Genomic DNA, 25,786 nt, shown 5'->3' on the forward strand with positions numbered 1-25,786 from the left:
TCATTGTCACTCATTTTCACCCAGCCCATAGCTAACAATGGTCTGTTTCCGTTATCATCGTTACTTTTCTGCATTTCTTTCATTCATTTGTTCTATATCTCTCTACATCACCGTCTATACCTCTTGTTTCCCTTCCGCCTGACTCTCAGTCTGAAGACGGGTCTCGACCAGAAACGTCACCCATTCCTTTTCCCCAGAGATGCTGCCTGACCCACTGAGTTACTCCAGCTTTTTGAGCCTATCTTTGTGTGAATGCTTGATGTGTCTGGTTTACACACATTATGTGCATGAACATCTGCCAACAGCTGGATGCCCTGCTGCCTTTGCCGAATAATAGGAAAGCCTGCATCCTCTTCTTCCCTACAATGCTTCACTGGAATATACCAAGGCAGTCTTTCTACCCGACTCAGTGTGACTTCATTTATTCAGTGGTGATGCAGAACTTTCATTCGATTAACACACAATATTTTCATCGTCAACCTGTGTCTTTGGTTGCACAACAGACTTCGGTATTTGCACTAGTGTGGTGACCCAGTATTTTATGATAATTAATTTATTGTATTTTTGATTATTGTATATTTATTTGTGTAATATTGTGTTTACAGGCCTGTAAAGTTGCAGCAAGTAAGAATTATAGTGTTCTATTGTTGGTACATATGACAATTAAACACTAGAAACAAGGAACTGCAGATGCTGGCTTACCAAAGAAAGACTCAAAGTGCTGGAGTAACTCAGCAGGTCAGGCAGCATCTCTAGAGAACATGGATAGGTAACATTTCGAGCCCCAACCTGAAATGTCACCTATCAAGTTCTCCAGGGATACTGCCTGACCCGTTGAGTTACTCCACCATGTTGTGCCTTTCCTTGATAAATAAACACTCTTGACAGCACCCAACCCACCTCATTACGAACATTGGACTTTTTCTCTGGAAATGTTATGTTATAATGCTGAGAACTATATTGTGCCCTCTATCTTTCTCTTCTCTCTAGTTGTTGTACTGGAGTTTGGCTTGATTGTATTCTCTCTAGTTGTTGTACTGGAGTTTGGCTTGATTGTATTCTCTCTAGTTGTTGTACTGGAGTTTGGCTTGATTGTATTCTCTCTAGTTGTTGTACTGGAGTTTGGTTTGATTGTATTCATGCAGAGTATTATCTGATTTGTTTGGAAACAAAAGCTTTACGCTATATCTCATTACGTGCCAACAATAATAAAGCTAAACTAAACCTAGGTGGCCAAAACTGCATGCAGTCCTTCCGATGTGGCCTGCCCAATGTGTTATTAAACTGCAATGTCTCGTTGCAACCAGCGCTGCAGGATAATCAGTCAGAATGAAAACTGATGAATGCACCGTAGAAAGCATTTTATCGGGATGCATCACAGCTTGGTTTGGGAACAGCTCCATCCAAGACCGCAAGAAATTGCAGCGAATTGTGGATGCTGCCCAGACCATCACACAAATCAACCTCCCTTCTATTGACTTCATTTGTACCTCACGCTGCCTCGGCAAGGCCAGCAGCATCATCAAGGACCAGTCTCATCCCCGGTCACTCCCTCTTCTCCCCTCTCCCTAAAGGTACAGAAGTGTGAAAACGCACACCTCCAGATTCAGGGTCAGTTTCTTCCCAGCTGTTATCAGGCAACTGAAACATCCTACCACAACCAGAGAGCAATGCTGAACTACAACCACCTCATTGGTGACTCTCGGACTATCTTTGATCGGACATTACTGGCTTTACCTTGCACTAAACGTTATTCCCACATCGTGTATCTATACACTGTAAATGGCTCGATTGTAATCATGTATTGTCTTTCCGCTGACTGGATAGCTTACAACAAGAGCTTTTCACTGTACCTCGATACACGTGGCAATAAACTAAACTGAATGGGAAAAGATGGAATGTGTGGGAAATATCAGCAGGTCAGTCAGTTTGTGCTGAAGGACCAGAGTAGTTTGTGCTGTAGATGCCAGCTCTGCCAATTTGTAAGATCTTAATTGATCCCTTGCCTAAAGTCCAGCTGATTCCCAAGTGTACATCTTCCATCATCTGCAACACTCTGCTCATCTCAGCTTTGACTTTGTTGAACAGTGAGTTTTCACAGTCCCCCGGGTTGAGAATTCCAGAGATTCACAATCCTCCAAACGAAAAGAAAATTCTCCTCAACTCTACGTTAAATGGCTTAATGTTGTAAGAAGGAACTGCAGATGCAGGTTTAAACTGAAGGTAGACACAAAATGCTGGAGTAACTCAGTGAGACAGGCAGCATCTCTGGAGATGTACCATACCTGAGTATGACCTGAGCCTTCAGGGCTCAGAGGCTGCAGTGTACAAGATCATGAGGGGTGTGGATAATGAACACTTACTGGGTTTTTTCCAGGGTAGAGGATTTTTAAAACTAGAGAGCACACCACTTAATGTGAGAGGGCAGAGTTCTGGGAAGGGCCTGAGGGGCAACCTTTTCACTCTGAGGGTAGTCCGTATCTGGAATGAGCTGCCAGAGGAAGCTATAGAAGTGGATGCAATAACCTCTTAAAAGACATTAGAGCAGAGGAAGAGTTTAGAAGGGCATAGCTAAATATAGGCAAATGGGATTTCCCCAGTATGCTAGCATGGTCGGGATGGGCCGAATGGGCTGTTTCTGTGCTGTTCTGCTCTTTGACTAAAGAATTTAGACTTTAGAGATACAGCGTAGAAACAGGCCCTTCGGCCCACCGAGTTCACATATGCTAACACTATCCTGCACACTATGGACAAGTTTTACAACTTGCCAAAGCCAATTAACCTACAAACCAGTAGGAAGGAACTGCAGATGCTGGTTTAAACCGAAGATAGATACAAAAAGATGGAGTAACCCAGTGGGTCAGACAGCATCAATGGAGAAAAGGAGTAGATGACGTTAAGGGCCTCGACCCGAAACAGCAATAAAAATCTGCTGAGTTACTCCAGCATTTTGTGTCTATCTTCAACCTACAAACCTGCACAGATTTGGAGTGTGGGAGGAAACCGGAGCACCCTGAGAAATCCACGCAGTCACAGGGAGAAGGTGCAAACTCCTAACAGGCACCCATTGGGGTGATCATAATCCAAGGCTCCATGTGTCCCAGTACCTGCCTGATTTACATTGGCATCTGTCAGTCCCAGGTCAGTCCTGAGTGTGGTCATTCCTGGATCAAAGAGCCCGGAGAACATTCTCCCTTTATGATGCATGATAATGTTTGCACTTTGTGTGTGTCATTTAGCAGCATGCTGTGAATTGAAAGCTCGGGTTTCTATATGTGCATCAGCCATCCCTGTTTGCATCACTGGTGTGGATTTCTGCAGAGGATGAAGCAATGTTGTGAATTTGCACATGGCTCCAATTGTAAACTGCTGATTGCTGTTTGGTTTAGACAGCTTGGACACATCAGCCTTTGTTGACTGACATCAATCGTAACTAATAAGGAGCGCTTCAGTTCTGCTTATATAAAAAACAAATTGCAATATGTTGCCCGTTCCTATTTCTGGGCATGTTTTTGAAGCTAAATGAGGCAACAGTAGGGCTGAGATAATTCCAGACGGGATTTAGTGTTCCCTCAGTCTTTCCTTGGGCAGTGAAAAGAATACTTAACATAATCTGTCCATAAAAGGTGCCACTTCAACTCACGCTCTCCCAACGGCAAATACACAAGGTCTGGAAATGCACAACAGGAATGATATCAGTCTGAGGAAAAGTCCTGATCTGTAACGTCACCTATCCATGTTCTCCAGAGATGCTGCCAGACCCGCTGAGTTACTGCAGCACTCTGTGAAACGTCACCTATCCATGTTCTCCACATATGCTGCCTGACCCGCTGAGTTACTCCAGCACTCTGTGTCCCTTTGATATTGTGACAATTGCTGTAAAATAGAGTATGGTACAGCTCAATATTTTATAGCAGAATTGACACCCCAATATAAATGCTTCAAAAGCAGAATTTACAAATGTCTCGAACATGATCAGCCATGATCATATTGAATGGCGGTGCAGGCTCGAAGGGCCGAATGGCCTACTCCTGCACCTATTTTCTATGTTTCTATGTTTCTATGAACTGCACAGCTGGGATCCAAATGCAAACTGAGCAATGGTGGGCATGTTTAATAGAGAAGGAAACAAAAGTGCTGGAGGTTTAGGTTTATAATTGCCACGTGTATAGCATGGGATCCAAACAGATCAGATAATACCACACATAAATGAAATTAGGTCAAACTTAAATACAATAGATAGAACAGAGGGGAGGATACAGAGTGCAGAATATAGTTCTCAGCATTGAAGAGCATTGGATCCATAGACAAAGTCTAATGCCTGCAATGGGGTAGAGATCAATCAAATAGTACCCGAGCTTATGGAAGCACTGCTCAGGAGCTTCATAGCAATTCAATGGGTCAGGCAGCATCTGTGGAAGGAAAGAACAGAGGAGGTTTCAAGTTAGAACCCTTCCTCAGACTTCTGTACAAAACCAAAATATCATCGGCACATTCCCTTGACAGGTGCTGCCTGACCCCGCTGAGATTCAGCATGTTGGTTTGCAGACCACTACTACATTGCAGACATTTTGTTTTTAGTATTTATTGATTATCTGCATTGGCTCCACCTGCACAACTTCTGAAGTAGAGAGTTCCAAAACTTCACAACCCTCTGGGAGAAGATATTCATTTTTATTTCTGTGTAAAATGGTTAGCCATTTTCTCCGAGTTGTGGATGTAAGCTCCACAAACATCCTCCTCTCAGCATCCACTCTGTCATGCCCCGTCACCGTATCATTGGTTTGAATGGGAGCATGGCTCAGATGGTGAGCAGGCTCGTGAGTCAGGAGTTTGTGAGTCAAAGCTCCCCTGTAGAAACCTCAGCATGGAGTTGTTCTGGAAGCCGTGCTGCTCAGAGCAGTCTCTGACCATCACAGACATGACCCATGGGAAGGCCACTTTATGCTGGATATTTTGATTTTCATTTATATTTTTTGTTTCTGTATCTAACGGCAGGAAATGTTGTTGGCAACTGTTGCATTCCCTCCGTAGATGCTGCTTGACCTGTTGAGTTCCTGCAGCATTTTGTGTTTTGCTCCACAGTCCCTTGTGTCTCCTCTTAAATAAATGTCATTTTTAGTTTAGTTTAGTTGAGTTGGCATGTGTACCGAGGTACAGTGAAAAGCTTTTTGTTGTGTGCAATCCAATCAGTGGAAAGACTATACATGATTACAATCAAGCCATCCACAGTGTACAGATACATGATAAAGGGAATAATGTTTACTACAAGATAGAAGTAAGGTGGGAAGGCCATTTAAAACTGAGATGAAAAAAAAACTTTTCCACCCAGAGAGTTGTGAATTTGTGGAATTCTCTGCCACAGAGGGCAGTGGAGGCCAATTCACTGGATTAATTTAAAAGATAGTTAAATAGAGCTCTAGGGGCTAGTGGAATCAAGGGATATGGGGAGAAGGCAGGCACAGGTTACTGATTGTGGATGATCAGCCATGATCACAATGAATGGCGGTGCTGGCTCAAAGGGCCGAATGGCCTCCTCCTGCACCTATGTTCTATGTTTCTAAAGTCCAGAATAGTCCAAGGTAGTTGGGAGGTCAAAACAACTCTCTAGCTCGTGAGAGGATGGTTCAGTTGCCTGATAACAGCTGGGAAGAAAAAGTTATCAAGCAACTGAACCCTTGGTTCAGGCTCTTTGGTTTCTGTCTCATCACACACGTTCACCTTCTGCCCTCTCAACCGCTCACCATTCCTTACAACGTAATACTTGTAACTGTGGACGGGTAATCGATGGTCGAGCTTGACTCAGCCCTTCTGCCCACTGAGCCTACGCCGACCATTGATCACACGGTCACACCAGTTCTGCCATCGCACTGTATCATCCACTCCCTACACACTGCGGGGAATTTACAGAGGCCAATTAATACAGATTAATACAATACATGTAATACCAAAAGATTTCTAAAGATGACGATTGTAAATGGAGAAGTCAATGGCACAGAACTTTGTTGTGTGCTATACCAGTCAAATTGAACTCGTGTGTGGCATGACTCGTGACTACAAGCTTTTCTCTGTAGATTGGTACACGTGACAATAATATACCAATACCAAAGTGTTTACTCTGTTGAACAGCATGGTTGTCTGTCCCCTTGAGTTGAGTGAACACAATATCTGTGCGTTAAATCAAATTTAAGGAACACTGTGGATGGCTTGATTGTAGTCATGATGAAGGAGAAAGTTTTGGCCCGTGACCCTGAATGACGACAGGAGAGGTTAGCCTTGTTAATTGTAGCTCCATTTTAAGAGAGAGAATGTAGTATTCTAGGTAACCGTACAACACTGGTGCGAAACCAGTGTGTTGTCCAACCGGAGCTTTGGGTCTGAAGGGTCTCGACCTGAAACGTCACCCATTCCTTCGCTCCAGAGATGCTGCCTGTCCCGCTGAGTTACTCCAGCATTTTGAGTCTACCTTCAGACCTTTGTGTATCTCAGCTGGCACATGGAAAATAGATGCAGGAGGAGGCCATTTGGCCCTTCGGCACATGCCATCCCTTCTATCAATAGTGCCATTCATCGCTTGAACAGCATGTTTGATGGGTTTTAGTTTAGTTTAGAAATACAGTGCAGAAACAGGCCCTTTGGCCCACAGAGTCCATGCTGACCACTGATCACCCGTACACTACACACACTGGGGACGGGGGCCCCAATGACCCCGTACACTACACACACTGGGGACGGGGGCCCCAATGACCCCGTACACTACACACACTGGGGACAGGGGCCCCAATGACCCCGTACACTACACACACTGGGGACGGGGGCCCCAATGACCCCATGCACTACACACACTGGGGACAATTTACAATTTTACCAAGACAATTAACCTACAAACCTGCACGTCTTTGGAGTGCAGGAGGAAACTGGAGCACCCATGCGATCACGAGGAGAAACGTACAAACTCCGTACAGACAACACCCGTAGTCGGGACCAAACCCGGGTCTCTGGTGCTGCAAGGCAGCAACTCTATCGCTGTCCAAATGAAATGCACCCAATCGTTGCAGACACCTTTGTTTCACCCCTCGTTGAAGCTTCATTCTGACCAAACCTCCATGCAAGAGTTGACCTGCTTGCATTGGCCTGGCAGTAATCTCACAGTGAGAAGTACCAGCAGCATGTGTGAGTGGATTTGTGAGTTTCAGCAATAAATCCCTGATACTGTGTATCGAGCAATCTGTGGATTTCTGATCTCATGGTTAAATATATACAGTGATGTAACATACCAGAGATCTGACTTTTAAATGTAAAGAACACCTCTCTGTGGCAGATGGAGTCCTGTTCCCTGCGGCTGAGACATAACACAGTGGAGAGCGATAATTTAGCTTTCCATCTGAAAAAGATGAACCCATGAGTACTTCTTGGGAAACAGTCCAGTTTGGGATTTCATTCTTGGGCCATGGGGAACATGCTCAGACCAGCGTTTATTGGGCTTGTTAAAGTCTGGCTGGGCTGCTGCTTTGACCCACTGCAGTCACACAGCACAGAAACAGGCCCTTCGGCCCAACCTGTCAGTGCTGACAAAGAGGCCCCATCCAAGCTAGTCCCATTTGCCCTTGTTTGGCCGATATCCCTCTAGACTTTTCCTATCCATGCACCTGTCCAAATGTCTTTAAAATGTTTTTGTTGTACCTGCCTCAATTACTGCCTCTGGTAGCTCGTTCCTTATACCCACCACTCTCCAAGTGAGAAAGTTACCTCACCTTAAACCATTCTACCTGTGAGACCATTTGCAGGGAACTAATATACTTGCTCTCCTAGTTCCTTCTGCTTCATTTGGGGAGATCTATTTGTGGTGGGATTTGATTGATTGAAAGATACAGCTTGGCAACAGGCCCTTCGGCCCATCGACTCCACACCGACCATTGATCACCCGTTCACACTAGTTTTACGTCGTCCCACTTTTGCATCCACTCCCTACACACGAGGGGCAATTTACAGAAGCCAATTATTCTGCAAACCTGTACGTCTTTGGGATGTGGAAGAAAACTGGAGCACCTGGAAGAAACCCACGTGGTCACCGGGAGAATGTACAAATTGCACACAGACAGCACCCGAGGTCAGGATCGAACCCGGGTCTCTGGCACTACGAGGCAGCAGCCACGTAGGCCACTTTTTACTGCTATATATTCTGCACATCACTGAACTCTTTCAGGCTCGGAGAAATGACATTTACTGGAGCTCATCGAAGGTATTTATTCACAAAATGCTGGAGTAACTCAGCAGGTCAGGCAACATCTCGGGAGAGAAGGAATGGGTGACGTATCGGGTCGAGACCCTTCTTATTTTCTTTTACTGGAGCTCAGATCAGATGTAGTTAATTTGCAAATTACAAGTGCCCCTAGTTATCGTTTATTGGCCTCAGCTTATGCAGACAGTTAACCTGGTATGGTTTCAGCAGCAGACTTGTTGACAGCTAATTTATCTTCCAATCACTGATGTGTGTCTCGAATTATACCATGGAAGGGAATACACCTTGTAGTACAGGGTGGACTTTACATCGTGAAACCTCAGGAGACTCAGTGAGTTCAACACCAATAAACCTGCTCCTCAACTGCCTGAACCCAGTTGGGTTATTCTAGCTGGAAAATATAGCTACGAATGTATTAAAGACATGCAGTAACAGGCATAACGCCCAGCCCACAGGCTCATCAGCACCTCTCCATCTAGTCACTCACGGTGCAGTGCATCAGTAAACCTGGAACCATCACCAAGGTTGCCTGCCACCCTGGCCATTCCTCCTTCACTCTCATTCCTTCTGGGAGAAGATGCAGGAGATTGAACACCCAGACTGACTGCCGACCGCCCCGATGTGGCAACTCCAACAGCCTGACCGCCGGAGAAGACGCCAGGGGAAAAGAAAAAGACATTGTGACTGTGACTGGATGTGAGGATGTGACTGGAGGAGACTCACTGTGATGGATGTTTCTTTTGTTTGGTGTTAGTTTATGATTGTATGTGTTATTGCATTTTTATTGATTATTCTTATTAGTCTTATTGTTGAACTGCGGGTCATTTTTAATTTCACTGCACATTTATGTGTATGTGACAAATAAATGACTATTGACTATTGACATCTAGACTTAACAAGAGCATCTTCCAACTGCGAACGGACCCCCGAACCAATCACCTTGTTCCCACCCTCTTCACCAAGAACCTGTCACCTACTCTCACTCTCAACTTTACCTTGCTCATTGTACTTCAATATTCTTTTGCACTACTTGGATGTTGCACCACAAACTTGCACCATGGTATCGTTTTGTACTCAGCATTGTATTCATTGCTGTATTTATCATTCCTGTGTATGTAGTGTTTAGTCTATGAGCTTCATGTGTACACTCTCGTGCATATGACAATACATTGATCTATACTAACACTGTAGACATAAGGAACTGCAGTTGCTGGAATCAAGAAGGGTCCTGACATTCCCACCACAGATGGTGTCTGATCCGCTGAACTACTTTGTGCTTTAATCTAATACAATTCTTTGAGGACTCTGGGCTCCCATCCAGCACAAGATACAGAAGCTTGAAAGCGCACACCACCAGACTCAGGAACAGCTTCTTCCCCTCTGTTATCAGGCTTCTGAACGGCCCTTCCATAAGCTGGGGTACTGTTTGATTCATCTATTCAACATTGAGGACATTGGACTTTGTCTGTGGAACTGATGCGCTACAATGCTGAGAACTATATTCTGCACTCTGTATCTTCCCCTTTCTCTACCTATTGTATGAGTTTGAACTGATTGTATCTTTGAATGTTGCATCTGATCTGTTTTGATAGCGTGCAAAACAGATTTTCACTGCACCTTAGTACATGTGCACTTCCTGCCTGGAGCCACACACCAATGATTGGGAGATAAGTTAGCTGTCGATAGTTTGCTGTTGAAACCGTACCAGGTTATCAGCCTGAAAGATCTAAGCCCCACAAAGGTAGCGGCATGCACTAGTATTTGCAAAGAGATGTGCCCGTTAATATCAAGCTCCACTGACATGACACATGGCGGCACTTTAAACAGGCTCGGCAGTAATAGTTTAGTGTGAAGACTGACAGGGCATGCATTGCCCTGAAGTGATTTTTACAATCATCCTTTACGTCTAACTTCCGCACCATCTCTGCTGAGGTGTGAGCCTCATAAAGAGACCATTAGCTCACAAGAAGTGGCACATGATTATTAATGTTAGAAGACAACTGATGTGAAGTGATAAAGCCTCCACCACATCTTATTTACATATTTCATGCTGTTAACTGGTTTCTTCCCAGCTGTTATCTGGCAACTGAACCATCCCATCACCTACTAAAGACGGGTCCTGACCTGCCATCTACCTCATTGGAGACCCTCGGATTATCTTTAATCGGACTTTACTAGACTTTATCTTGCACTAAACATTATTGCCTTCATCCGGTATTTGTACACTGCGGATGGCTTGGTTGTAATCTTGTATAGTCTTTACGCTGACTGGATATCACACGACAAAAAAGCTTTTCACTGTACCTCGGTAAACGTGACAATAACGAACTAAACTAAACTAAACTGTGCGTGACTTTGCCAGAGTGCAATGTGGTCCGCTGGTCAATGGCACCAATGGGATAAACACCCAACCCTTCCTCCCCCCCCCCCCCCCCCCCCACGTGCCACATCTGGACTTGCCCCTATTTCTATCCACTCCCCCTTCAACCACTTCCTTTCTCCGGCTTCACAATTCACAACTCTTCAATCCTTTTGACTGACAATCTTCAATTGCAATATCTGGTCTTTGTTCCAACCATCTGCCTATCAGCCTACAACGTCCTCCCCCTCCCCACCCACACTCTTGCCCCTCGCATGAGTCTACCTGTCACCTGCCACTCGTTGTCCTGTCTCTCCCCTCTCCCAGCCTTCCTCCCCCTATCCCTCCACCACAATCAGTCTGAAGAAAAGTCCTGGCCCAAAGCTTCACATCCATGTTCTCCTGACCTGCTGAGTTACTCCAGCACTTTGTCCTTTAATGTAAAGCAGGATCTGGGGTTTCTTGTTTCTGCATTGACATATGTGTCAGGGTCAGGGTCAGGGGGAAGGTCAGTGCTTGTTGTTTCTAGAATCATGAGTTGGGATCTCAATGACAGCATCCATGATTTCCCCAACGTCCTAGTGGATGACTTTGTACTTGTGTCCCTGAGACTGCCAGCACAGCTTAGTGCCGCACAGTACCAGTATCATTAATGCCTGAGTGTATCAGCAAATATTTGTGTACTGGATTGTCTGAGATGTTCATGTGCCTTGGTATTTTATCGTGTTTTTTTAACTGAACACCTGAGTCCACGTGTGCACCTGAGGTACCTGAGTCCACGTGTGCACCTGAGGTACCTGAGTCCACGTGTGTACCTGAGGTACCTGAGTCCACATGTGCACCTGAGGTACCTTAGTCCACGTGTGCACCTGAGTCCACGTGTGCACCTGAGGTACCTGAGTCCACGTGTGTACCTGAGGTACCTGAGTCCACGTGTGCACCTGAGGTACCTGAGTCCACGTGTGCACCTGAGGTACCTGAGTCCACGTGTGCACCTGAGGTACCTGAGTCCACATGTGTACCTGAGGTACCTGAGTCCACGTGTGCACCTGAGGTACCTGAGTCCACGTGTGCACCTGAGGTACCTGAGTCCATGTGTGCACCTGAGGTACCTGAGTCCACGTGTGCACCTGAGGTACCTGAGCTTCCTTCATTCCTGGGTATGGAAATACAGCATGGATGTAGTCACCTCGAGTCCACGTTGATCATCAATCACACATCCCACTTTCACATCCACTCCCTTCACACTGGGGGCAATATACAGAGGCCAAATAACCCAGCATCCCGCACGTGTCTGGGACGCAGGAGGAATCCAGGGTCCCCACAGGACATCCACACCGTTTCCCACGGGGTGAACATGCAAACTCCACACACACAGCACCCGAGGTCAGGATGGAAGTGGGTCTCTGCCCAGCTGCCCCACGCCGTGCCATTCACAGTGTTCTCTGTGCACTCAGACGGTTTGTGCCCTGCCAAACTGACTGAAGGTCACAGCTATGTTTCATCGAAGTTTTACAAGCTAAGGATCTTATTCATTGAACTAAATTTAACCTCTCCCTCTAGATGGGCAGCCATGAGACCAAATGACGGTGCGGCAAGAGGCTTTAAGTGTACAGGAACCTGGGCGGAATGCACACAAGCCCAGCTGCCTCAGCTGACAAAGCAGGTATGTTTAAGACCAATGCTGGGGCTCGTTCATAGAGGACTGCACTGTTGACATTGTACGGGCAACGTTTCAGGTAGAGAAGATCAAAAACGTCACCTATCCATGTTCTCCACAGATGCTGCCTGATCCGCTGAGTTACTCCAGCACTTTGTGTTCTGTGCCTTCTTTCCAACACCATCTACTTGTGCTGCTACTTTAAGAGAGCAGTGACCTTGGACCCCAGGAACCCTCTGTGACCTTGAACCGCAGGAACCCCCTGTGACCTTTGACCCCAGGAACCACTGTGACCTTTGATCCCTGGAACCCTCTGTGACCTTGGACCATGAACCCTCTGTGAGCTTGGACTCCGGGACCTCTCCGTATATCATAAGTTACACCTGACTGTCCATGGAATGGCAGTGACCAACTTACTGACCCGGGCGTTCCTCCCCTGGGAAGGGAGGCAATGTTCCACATTGCTGGAGGGTGCACTGACCCCCAGAAAATGATGAGGGGCCTGGGTAGACTAATAAGAATTGCCAACTTCCCTCAGCAGAGTTGCCAGCAACCCGGGGGTCATTGAATGAGAGCGAATGGGAGAAGGGTGGAGCGGGAGGGATAAAGGAGTGATGTGGACGGCAGCATTGGCTTGGAAATCTCAACCACTAAAGGTGGGTGGCACCTAAACCCTCACCACACTTAAACAAGCCCTGGATGTGTACATGAGGAGCATTGCCCTGCAGTGAGTGGACTCAGTTAGAGAAGGTATGAATAGGTTGGGGGTTGTTTGCTCAACCAGGACAGATATGATGGGCCAAATAGCCTCCGTCTGTGACATAAGCTTTCTTTGATGCTAGGACTCTTAGACAATAGGTACAGGAGGAGGCCATTCGGCCCTTCGAGCCAGCACCACCATTCAATGTGATCACGGCTGATCATTCTTAATCAGTACCCCGTTCCTGCCTTCTCCCCATACCCCCTGATTCCGCTATCCTTAAGAGCTCTATCTAGCTCTCTCTTGAATGCATTCAGAGAATTGGCCTCCACTGCCTTCTGAGGCAGAGAATTCCACAGATTTACAACTCTGAGTGAAAAAGTTTTTCCTCATCTCCGTTCTAAATGGCCTACCCCTTATTCTTAAACTGTGGCCCCCTGGTTCTGGACTCCCCCAACACTGGGAACATGTTTCCTGCCTCTAACGTGTCCAACCCCTTATTTACACATTGGTGCACTTTCTCCAAATATTTCCAAATACAGTTGCTCCTGCTGCATGTTGTGATGCATGTTGGATTCATGGGAGATGGTCTTGGAGGGGAGGATGCTCCTCAAACTGCAGAGCATCCTGGACAATACAGCTCACCCCCTCCATGACACACTGGTCAACCTGAGGAGCACCTTCAGCAACAGACTGGTCCCACCAAGATGCAGCACAGAACGAACACCACAGGAGATCCTTCTTCCCTGTGGCTTTCAAACTGTACAAGTCCTCCCCCTTCTGTCGTGGGGTAGACTGAGACTGAGACTGACTCCCCTTCCTCCCCCAACCCCTCCCCAATCTTTGCCCATCCCCCAATCCTTTCCACTCGTCACTTTAATTTCATGTTTCATGTATTTTGTGTTTTATGACTGTTGGCAGATTAGTTTCCCTCCTGGGATAAGTAAAGTTCCATCATATCGTATCGTATCGATGCCAAATATACGAGCCAAGTCGGGCGGAAAGTTCTGTCCAGTTATATTAATATCACAAAGCTGCAACAATACATTACCTGCACTGTTGACAGCGTGGGGCGGGTTTGGAGTTTCTCTGTGGTCCACCGGCCGGTCTGAGTCTATGTCTCCAGTTCTCTATGAGTCCACTGGAGGGCAGCCAGCAAGACAAGGGGGGGGAGCTCAATCTGTAGTCTCAACCCCTCCCAGAAGGAGAGTCTGAAGTTCGGCAGCTAAATAAGACCTGTTACAGACTGTGTTAATAACGTGCAATGTATCAGCATTACTGAATGAAGGAGATTGAGTTTCAGTGATTAACATGCTCTTAAAACTTTTTAATAGGTTAGGTTGGATCAGGAGATCCTTCACTTTATGGAGCAGACTGCCTCCTACTGGTAGCACACTTGTCAGCAGACTAGCCTCCTCAAAGAGTTTCAATGAATACCACTCTGTTTATTCATTCTCCCTTCATCAAGAATAACTCGACAGAATTAAATCCATGGATATTGCAAGATTCAAAAACATTTTATTTCAAAATATTCGAGAATGCAAGTGAGCATTGTAAACTAAGTATATTAAATATAACAAACACGGGTAACTGGAAAAGGAAGTTTATTCCAAAAATAACAGAAAAATACTGATGATTTCATCTATTACATATGTTGATATTAAATGTCATTTGGCACTTTGTTCATTAATTAACTTTAAAGTGCTTTTTATGCAAAAATCAACATTAAAAACATCATCACAAAATAAAAATGAAGTCCAACTCCTTCACAATTCAGGTTGGCCAATCTGTTGGTCATGTTGGTAAGGGAGCAAGTGGAGTGTTGTGCTCTGATTTGGTCACCCTGTAATAGGAAGGACGCCATTAAGCTGGAAACGGTGCAGAGAACATTTATGGAGATGGTGCAGAAGAAGTTTACCAGGATGCTAGACACAAAATGCTGGAGTAACTCGGCGGGTCAGGCAACATCTCGGGAGAGAAGGGATGGGTGACGTTTTGGGTCGATACCCTTCTTCATCCAGGATACTTCCGAGATTAAAGGGAATTAGCTAGAAGGACATGTTGTTCTATCATTGGAGCATTGGTGGCAGAGGGGAAACCTTATAGAGTTATATAAAATGATGAGAGATATAGATTGAGTAAACAGTCAGATACAAGAGACTGCAGATGCTGGAGTCTTGAGCAAAAAGTGCTGGAGGAACTCAATGGTCAGGCAGTATCTTTGAACGGTCTGAAGAAGGGTTTTGACCTGAAATATCATCTTTCCATTCCGTGCACAGATACTGCCTGACCCGCTGAGCCCTTCTCTCACTTTGCCTTTTGCTGTGGATAGACTCAAGCATCTCCCTCATCTCGAGATTTACACAATAGACAATAGACGATAGGTACAGGAGGCCATTCGGCCCTTCGAGCCAGCACCACCATTCAATGTGATCATGGCTGATCATTCTCAATCAGTACCCCGTTCCTGCCTTCTCCCCATACCCCCTGACCCCGCTATCCTTAAGAGCTCTATCTAGCTCTCTCTTAAACACCATTTGTTGCAAAGTTTCAGAACGCTTACACCTGGGTAACCAGTAGCCCTGAGACGTCACCCTGGCAACTGACCGTGAATTATCGTGCAATGGAACAAAGGGCTAAAGCAGCTCTCCCAGTGAGGAACCCTGCTCACTAACACAGAGCAAAGCAAAGGGAAGACTGGGCAAAGCACAAAGTGTTGCAGTGACTTGGCAAGCCAAGCAGCACCTGCAGAGGGAACAGGCAGAGGAAGTTTTGATTCAGGACTGAGTTTTCCACAAGATTGCAGCATCTGTGGTTTCTGATGTCTCCAAAGGGATGTTTGCAGATTTACCCAGGCTCATCCCTAACTTTCCTTGCCATACGTGGGAGCACAGCTCATAAGTGATAGGAGCAAACTTAGGCCATTCGGCCCATTATGTCTACTCTGCCATTCAATCATGGCTGATTTATCTCTCCCTCTCAATCCCATTCTCCTGCCTTCTCCCCATAACCCCTGACACCCATGCCAATCAAGAATCTATCTATCTCTGCCTTAAAAATATCCATTGATTTGGCCTCAACAACCGTCTGTGGCAATGAGTTCCACAGATTCAATACCCTCTGACTCAAGAAGTTCCTCCTCATCTCCTCCCTAAAGGAACATCCTTGTATTCTGAGGCTGTGGCCTCTGTTCCTAGACACTCCCACTGGTGGAAACATCCTCTCCACACCCACTCTATCCAGGCCTTTCACTGTTCAATATTAAACAATATTTGATCAGGTCAGATTGTCAATAAGGTCAATTATTCTGATCCTAATTTTAAGCTAAAATCCATGTTAATATCACCTGATCTATGAAATCAATCATTTCCAATCAGCGAATACAAATTTGATTTTATTTGTGTGAACTTAATTCTTAAGTAAACATAGACTGAGGCCTCTGCTCCACATCCATTCCCACATATCTACCTGTTTATTAATTAAATAAGAGAAGAGAAAATGGATTATGGTACTGAACACAAATACATGTCTCTGTAAAGGCTTTTCAAAAGTAAAATATTATAATTCCATTCTGTTCAAATTAGACTTTTGCCCATGGTACAACAGTGCAGGAAACTGAACTGAGAAGGCAAGCTTTTGAAGATACTGTATGAAGGTCATCACTTTTGAGGAATTTTCTTGTTTTTCAAACTTTTTCACTGCAGATTTTAACACCTATTACCAATCCGCAGCTCCGCAGTTCAGGGAAGGATGTGGAAAGTAAAATGTTTGTGGTTTGGGAGTAGAGCATAGAAATATGAATGAATGAATGAATGAATGAATGAATGAATGAATGAATAAGTTTATTGGCCAAGTATGCATATACAAGGAATGTGCCTTGGTGCTCCGCTCACAAATGACAACACAAACACACAGTTAACAATTAAGAATAAAGCATAAACACGTCAAAAAAATAAGGATACACCATTACAGTCTAAACATGTGGGTGAAAATAAACCAGAGCAAAAAAGAGACTACAGACTTTGGTTATTGAGTAGAACTATCACTTGTGGGGAAAAAAAGCTGTTTTTATGTCTGGCTATTATATCAATATATGGTATAAGTGGCCTTTTAATTTGTTTGGCAAAGCCAAGAATGCAGGGAATGGAGGGACATGGATCACATGCAGGCGGAGGTTCGTTTAATTTGGCATCATGTTTGGACTGACATTGTGGGCCGAAGGGCCTGTTCTTGTGCTGCACTGTTCTATGTTCTAAAAGATCATGTTGGTAATTAGGAGGTACCAATCCATCATTCCATTGTTGGTCGATCGCTATGCCGTATCTAGGAGTGTCTACAAAAAGCAGCAATGGTGGCAACCATCACTAAAACATACCCGTAGGAAGGAACTGCAAACACTGGTTTACACTGAAGATAGACACAAAATGCTGGAGTTACTCAACGGGACAGGCAGCATCTCTGGAGAGAAGCAAGGGTCTCGACCCGAAACATCACCCATTCCTTCTCTCCAGAGATGCTGCTTGTTCCGCTGAATAAAACAAACCTTTCAGGTATTTAATTTCAAGTAATTTTTTTTAAAATCTTTACACAGGAAAGAAATCCTTGTTTGATGACCTGGTATCTGAATGGATGAAGGATGAAGAAGCTTCAAAGAGCTTAAGCACAAAGCAAAGCATTGTAGAAACGCAGAGGGAAGAACTTTGGGACAGAACTACCTTGACAAAACCGACGTGGTGGAGCAGACCCGAGCCATGGAATCGTTTAAGAACAGAGGCGCAGCTAAAACAAGAGTCATGCAGGGACATTCTAAACCGGTGGATGGTTTTAGTGACACGTCAAGTGCTGGGAGCTTTTTGGATGAAGCAGATAGAGAAGTAAGTAGTCTTACGGAGCGTGCTTTTAAGAGCTTGTGTGTTGTAGAAGAAGGTATGTGCAGTGAGTTTGAGGTGCACAGTTCATCGTCAGTGGCCAATGTGAACCAGGCTGCCCCAGGCCCAGGCGTGACAAAGCATTCTGTGGGAGGATTGAAAAACTGTAAGATGTCGCCAAAACTAATCAAGAAACAAGCAAAGGAGTTGCCTGAGACATTCCAGGAATCAGCGGCACAGTATTCTGTTGGAGGAGAGAAAGGTGAGAAAGGTAACTTGGGAAATGGCTGCCTGGTTGAAACCAAGGTGCAAAAGGCAAAGGGTTCTTCTCTGCCCCGAGATGTTGATCACAACAAGATGGATCTCACAGGAACCAACGCGATCAATGCAGAAGCCGCTTCCAGCCTTCACCCTGAGCCAGCAGGGGAAGATGGTGTCAAAGACATTGGGCAGTTCGATGTATCAGCCATCATCAACTTGCACCGAGAGAAGTCGAGCTTCTCCACCGCTTGCCAGGAGAGCTACTGGGTAAATAAAAAACATCTCCCTCAGGCAAAAGGCAGCAAAACCAATATTTTAGGGTATCTGAAAGCCTCACAGTATCGTAAACCCACTGACTTGAAGAATCTTAACCCCACTGGCAAAAGGTTAGACAAGGCCCTTTCTGAGAAGATCAGCAGGTTGCAGAAGGCTGATACAATGAGCAGCTTCCTCCACAGTGAGTGCAGTGCATTCAAATCCTGGCGCGATCACAGCAAATCTCTGTTTGAAGAGGATAATCCACTTGAAACCCATTACCCCAGCCTTCAGTCCAATGTTCATTGGCAGGGTTCCGATGAAGCTGTCATTGTCCAGATGCAGGCCCCTTCTTTGACGCAGGTAAAGTCTCCAAACAAAGTCATGGCTAGCGTGATGCAGAATCTGGTGATCCACTCTCCCTGCAACAAAGATGCTGCACACGTTCCAGCATCTGTACCTGAAGAAAACCACTACATTGTCAAAGAAAGTCAAGATCCAGGTAATAATCTGCAGGGGGCTAAATGTGAAGATGGTGGTGGTGGAACAGTGGAAAATGGAGTTGAGGAGAAAGGCTTCCAGCTGTGGAGAAACTCAAGGTTTCCGCTTCATAAAAAGCAAATGGAGGCAGAGTTAGTGAGTACGATCCCTGCCACAAGATGCCCAGCGGTTGCTGAAGCTGCAACAGTGCATGCAGCAGTGGCTGAAGCTGCAACAGTGCATGCAGCGGTGGCTGAAGCTGCAACAGTGCATGCAGCGGTTGCTCAGGAGGACACATCTCTGTGCATCTCCAAGCTCCTCACGCCCAACATGGTGCCCAATGTCAATGGAATAGAAACGTCCACAACCCAGCCCATCATGGTGACCCCTCCCCTCCTCAGTCAGCCCTTGGCCAACCAGAGTGATGAGATTAGAGGGGACACCCAGTCGCTGTTGGGCTATAAGTGCAAGGCATCGAGTCTGTTGTACAACCTGACGGATGTGAGGAAGCGGGTGAAGTCCACCTACAACGCTGGGGTGCCACTAAACACCGCCGAGCCTGCAAGGGACAAGTATGTTTTCCAGAACATACATCAAACTAGTGCAAGGACTTCTTCTGCTCCTGTCAGGCTCAGCGTCAGGGAGAACTGTGCAAAGGATGCCAATGACCAGGGGAAAGTGGACAAAATGCCCAGTGTTGCCCCCACAAGACCCACCACTGCCCGCCTCAAAGCTGCAGAGATACCTCAGGCTGAGTTAGACCCGTGGAAGGATGATGACTATCTGAACCTACGGTCGCCACAGACGGTGAGAGACGCCGCGGGCTATCCCTGGTGGAGGTCAAGGAGCTCAAGACCGCAGTCAGCGATGACGTCGTTGGAGGTCCACGAGGGCAGATGTCGAGACAGAAGGAGCTCCCAGCAGCTGAATAAAACCAATACAGAGAAGGCAGATCTCCCAGCCAAAGCTTTCCAGTCTGCAAGGAACAGCCCAGAGAGAGTAGCAATTGCACAAGAAAAGGAAGAGCAGAAGCAGAATAGATTCCATGGTGGCAGAAAGCCAGGGTGTGAGTTAGTCAGTCACCCACAGAACGATGTGTGGCCACATGATAGTCAGCCTGGGGAGCAGGAGGGATCGTTGATGCCACCGAGACTGGAGGATGGAGGTACCTCAACCATGGAGCAGGGTGTGACCAGTCACAAGGGACCTTACTATCCTGCAGGAGAAGCCACAACTGGGCACGATGTGAAGTCACCCGCTCAGTCCTACATCGACTTGGGTAACAGCCACCCTCAGGGTCATGAGCTAATGAATGACTGGAAGCAAGCGTGCACTGGATGGAATGTTGATGCCCTGCAGGGCCGCCCTGCAGTTGAGAACGACAAGAGTTCCGAGAAGATTGAGCTGCAGTATTACGCACTGAGTGACCCAACCATCAACTCTGAGGGGGCAGGAGAGAAACAAAACGAACCTCTGGTGTTTCACAGTCATTCCCAACAGGAAACGTCAAGGGTTGTACCGCAGATTGGGACTAAGGACAGTGGTCCTGTGGGCTCGTGTGAGGAAAAGCTAGGTGGCATTTTTTTCAAGCATCAGGAATGCGGGCCAGGAAGTAACGGCCCAACGTCACCGAGACTTGGCTTATTTAAAGGCAAAGACAGTGCACCAAACTCCCCCTCGGTAACTAAACCCACAAAGCTGCTTCTCCCCAAAGGCGCGGGCGGGCTTGTTGGCATGGACACTCTGAAAGAGACACCAACCATGTTGAGGCCAAACCAGACGCGTGAAGAAGGTAGGCGCCACTCAGGTGCGGTCTCAGTCACTCCCAATGCTCGGCCCGACTCAACCTGCAGCGTGGACTCGAAAGCGGCAGGAAAACCACCTGTGGTTCCTCCAAAGTCCGAGAAGGCGTTGCGCCGGGCCAAGAAGCTGGCGACCAGGAGGAAACGGACTGAGAACAAGCAGGAAAAGCAGAATGGTGATGCTGACATTGCCCTCTCCAGCAATGTGCCAATGTGCCCCCCTAGTCTGCCCACCTCACCAGTGCCCAGCAATTGCCCGACAACCCCCCCACACCCACTCACCTCATGCGATTCCCCAGCCATGCCCAATGACCCAGCAGCGACCAGCACCCAGCCCTTCACACCTGCACCTTCGTTCCCACTGAGTCAGCGAAAATTACTCCAGGATCCAGAATCTGGCCAATACTTTGTTGTAGATGTCCCCCTCCACGTCCAGAGAAAGACTCTGTACGATCCGGACACTGGCGATTATTTCCAGGTGTCCATCCCGTCGGCCGGTGGGAACACCACGCTAGATTTCCTCCACACTTCCTACGTGCTGTATCCCGGTTTCCCGTCCCTCCCGCTCTTGTCCACAGTCAGACCCCCCTCCCAAATGTCGGCACCTGCCGCTCTACTGGAGCTGCAGAAAGACGACGAGCCTTTGAACGAGCGGACTAACTTTGATTTGGGATTCACGGAGGAACAAGAAAACCAGCCGTACATTGAGACGTTGTATGAACCTTACGCTGGGAGCAGGGCAGGGAGTGAGGAGACTTGGTGCAGTCCGATGAGCAGTCAGACGCAAGCAGGCGACCACGACCTGGAATTAATTATCATGGGGGAACTGGAAGACATTGCCATGGAAAACAATTAGCCCGAAGGTGATAAAAAGCTGTGCTGCCCTTCACTGGAAGGACTGGCGGCCGTTTATAGACTTTGTAGATGTCTCTTGGGCAACTCGGAAGTGACATGTGGAGTGGTTCTTACACGTGCTGCTTTGTATAGTGGTTCTTCATTGTTCAGATGTTCAATTAGATGTGACATCAGAAATTGGAAAATGAAATAAAGAAGCAAAGCCGGTGTGAGGATGGATCATTTCCCAAACAAGGCAGGGGAGTGATTGGTGAGGGAATGGGCAGGCTGTGGTCATCTGGTTGTCCAGGGGGTATGGGGAGAAGGCAGGAACGGGGTACTGATTGAGAATGATCAGCCATGATCACATTGAATGGCGGTGCGTACAGGCTCGAAGGGCCGAATGGCCTCTTCCTGCACCTATTGTCTATTGTCTATAAAATGGAACCAGCTTTGGGCTTTCTCATGCTGCACGAGTGGCAGAACGTGTTTAAATGGGGACACAAGGTATCGCAGATGCTAGTTTACAATAAAAATGACATCAAGTGCTGGAGTAACTCAGCAGGTCATGCAGAACTCTGGAGAACATGAGTAGGAGGCGTTTCGGGTCGTGACCCTTCTTCAGACGTTGTATGGGGGCGGGGTGGGGGAAGCTAGGAGAAATGGGGGTGAGACAAAGCCAAAGCAAGTGATAGGTGGATACGGGAGAGGGGGGTTTTGATAGACAGGTGGTTGGATAAAGGCTAGAGATGAGAAAAGAAAAGGTGTAGGAAAATAACTGCAGATGCTGGTACAAATCAAAGGTATCACAAAATGCTGGAGTAACTCAACGGGTCAGGCAGCATCTCAGGAGAGGGGGAATGGGTGACGTTTCGGGTCGAGACCCTTCTGAAGACCCGAAACGTCACTCATTCCTTCTCTCCTGAGATGCTGCCTGACCCGCTGAGTTACTCCAGCATTTTGTGATACCTTAGAAAAGAAAAGGTGGTCAGGTGAGAGGCGGAGAGAAGGGGCGCGAAGACAAAGGAATGTTTAAACAGTGCCGGGGCTGAGTGAGGATGTGTCGTAGTTTGGTCTAGATTATCATGCTGTGTCATCAAAGGTGAAGCGTGTTTAATTGTCATGTCCTGACCACGGAACAAGACATTTTTACTTGCAGCAGCTAAACAGGTGCGATAACACAATACACAGTGATAAATAAAATAATCAAACAAAAGTAGTTCAATCAATTAAGAACCAAAATAATAATGCAAATAAAATATGGCCGACGGTGCAACCAAAGAACAGTCTATGTAAGCTTCTAGTTGCTGAGGTGAGTGTTGGGCAGTGTTCAACAGCCTGATGGTTGCTGAGAAGAAGCTGTCCTTGAACCTGGATTTCAGGCTCCTGTACCTTCTTCCCGATGGTAGCAGCGATACGACAACGTGACTCGAGTTGTGTGGAACATTATTGAAATGAGGCAGCGCCTCCTGTAGATCCCTTTGATGGTGGGAGGTCAGTATCGGCGATGGACCGGGCAGTGTCCACCATTCTCTGTGGGCTTCTTTGTTCCTGGGTGTTCGAGTTGCCATAACAGGCCTTGATGCCACCAGTCAGTCTGCTCTCCGCACACCTGTACAGGTGAGTATTCATCGACAGATCAAATATTGTTAAACGCCATTCATTCCACTGTCCAGGGCTGGCCCTCTCCCAGTGACTGCACCATGTCGTTTTAGTTCAGAGATACAGCGCGGAAACAGGCCCTTCGGCCCACCGGGTCCGCACTGACCAGTGATCCCCGCACATTAACATTACCCTACACACACTAAGGCCAATTTATTTTATCTACATACCTGTACGTCCTTGGAGTGTGGGAGGAAACCGAAGATCTCGGAGAAAACCCACGCGATCACGGGGAGAACGTACAAACTCCGTACAGACAGTACCCGTAGTCGGGATCAAACCCGGGTCTCCGGTGCTGCGAGCGGTGTTGAGGCAACAACACTACCGCTGCGCCACCGTGCCGCCAATAACCTCTTGCACTGAGAAAGGTTCCAGGACCCCTTCCCACATATAATGTTTACCTAGTCACGTACAGACAAGATAGCTTAAACTGGCATTCAGAGTAACATTAGTTGAAATAGTCATCGAGCCATACCACATGGACACAGGCCTCCTAGACTCGTCCCATTTGCCTGCATTTAGCCCATATCCCTCTAAACCCTTTCTATCCATCTACCTGTGCACTGGACAGCGGTCGACTAAAGTACCTTGAGCAAAACAAAACTGCTGGAGGACTCAGTGGGTCAGGTAGCATCTGGGGTGGGAGTAGACAGACAACCTTTCAGGTCGGGACCCTCCTTCAGACTGAAGTACCTCTGTGGATCTCTAAATCCCCCTCGGAAAACCAATATGTGAAGTTCCTACATAGCAACTAGTTTGACTTCCTAAAGCATTTATCATGATAATGCAATGCTTTATACAACCCCACAGACTAATCTAACTGCTATCAGGATAATTAGCTCCAAATACACCACAGAAAGTCTGCAAATCCCTTACCCCACTAGTTGAAAATCCCCATGGTTTGACATCTGGTTCACCTGCGTTCTGCTACCTGTCCTGACTTTAGCCCTCTGAAGATGTAACGGACCGCAGGTAGACCCAAATGCAGCACACGGAACCAAGGAAATCGTTTTTAGAAAGAGCTTTATTTCTACCTGCTCGTGGTCAAGGACAGAAGACTGAGGCGTTCACCAGGGCGACAGAGCATGAAGGTCGGGAGCAGGCAGGGTCGGCAACGGGAAATCAGTCCGATAGAATGCTGGAGAGTCTTGCATGAGGGCTAAGAACAATCTGGCAAAGAGTGTGTGTGCAGGAAGGGTTTATATGCTGGCTTGATTGGTGATCTGGAGCAGGTGAGTGAACAGGTGAGGGGAGTTGGCTTAATGTGGTGGGCGTGGCTGGCAGGTGAGTGAACAGGACAGACTGTGACAGAAGAAGGGTCCTGGCCCGAAACGTCCCTTTCCATGTCCTCCACAGATGCCAGCTCACCTGCTGAGTTACTCCAGCTCTTTGTGTTTCACCTCGTGATTCTAGCATCTGCAGTTCCTTTCAAAGTTCATTGTTCTATCGCGAAGCATCTAAAAGCAAGTGAATTAAAAGAGTTTTGGAGAATTAAGGGAAAACATCTAATAGTATGATTCAATCCTCACCTCGGGTACTGTCGGTGTGGAGTTTGCACGTTCTCCTTGTCACTATGTGGGTTTTCTCCATGTTCTCCGGTTTCCTCCCACATCCCAAAGACGTGCAGGTTTGTAGGTTAGTTGGCCTCTGTAAATGGCCTCTAGTGTGTAGTGAGTGGATGAGAAAGCACGATAACATAGAACGGGTGAACGGGTGATCGATGGTCAGCGTGGACCCAGTGGGCTGAAGTGTCTGTTTCCACACTGAGTCTCAATGATTGGTCAGCCTCGGAGCTGACTGCCGACTATTGAGACATCTTTCCAATTCATGGAGTGGTTTACAACTCGCTGCATTGCCCTGCTTGTGGAGCCAGGGCCGTGCCAACACCACTGGCACAAAACCATCCTGGTAGCCTTGGTTTGGCAATGACTAGCCACTCAGGGAGCAGGGACCCGAGGCAAGTCCAGAGTTATGAGGACTTCTTGGGGTTGGAGGAACCTTCAGACCATGTTGAACGTGAAGGTAAGAACTTGGAATTGGAGCTGGGTGACAGAGAGAGAGATCATTGAGTGAAAAGGAGGTAGTGTAATGTGAACAATGTTCACTTGGATCAGACATTAGAGGTTGCTGTGTCCTGTTAAACTGCAAAGTGAAGAGAAAACTAACATTTTAAGAAGTGTTGTAGATTCCAAGTATTCCACGAATATTGCTTCCTAATCTTTGTCAGTAAAGGGAATGTTTGGAATTATATGCAGCGTGAAATTTGCAAGATAGACACAAAATGCTGGAGTAACTCAGCAGGACAGGCAGCATCTCTGGATAGAAGGAATGGCTGATGTTTCGAGTCGAGACCCTTCCTCAGACTGAAGAAGAGTCTCAAACTGAAACGTCGCCCATTCCTTCTATCCAGAGATGCTGCCTGTCCCGCTGAATTACTCCAGCATTTTGTATCTATCTTCGATGTAAACTAGCATCTGCAGTTCCTTCTTACACATGAAATTTGCAAAGCCAGCCATGTTGTTGAAAGGCCATTTGCCCTGACAGTCAAGTATTTCAATGACACAGTGAAGTGCTTTATTTTACAGAAAAGTCGGTAAAGTCATACAACAGACCTCACCTAGGTAGTAAACAAGCGTTGCCACATGTCTGGCACCAACAACGTT

At 46.7% G+C, this 25,786-nt stretch overlaps 1 protein-coding gene across 1 annotated transcript in view; it reads left to right on the forward strand.

The window, feature by feature from the left end:
* The window catches only part of c35h10orf71 (chromosome 35 C10orf71 homolog), a 41,432-nt gene extending 19,749 nt beyond the window's left edge, over positions 1–21,683 (forward strand). The window contains exons 3-4 of the mRNA XM_078428514.1: positions 12,165–12,267; positions 17,553–21,683. Coding sequence (XP_078284640.1) covers positions 17,713–21,483 — 3,771 coding nt within the window. The 5' untranslated portion in view covers positions 12,165–12,267; positions 17,553–17,712 and the 3' untranslated portion in view covers positions 21,484–21,683. The remainder of the gene's footprint in view (positions 1–12,164; positions 12,268–17,552) is intronic.
* Positions 21,684–25,786: the final 4,103 nt, after the last annotated feature.

The sequence above is a fragment of the Rhinoraja longicauda genome, chromosome 35 (assembly GCF_053455715.1).
Source record: "Rhinoraja longicauda isolate Sanriku21f chromosome 35, sRhiLon1.1, whole genome shotgun sequence".
Classification (NCBI taxonomy): domain Eukaryota; kingdom Metazoa; phylum Chordata; class Chondrichthyes; order Rajiformes; family Arhynchobatidae; genus Rhinoraja; species Rhinoraja longicauda.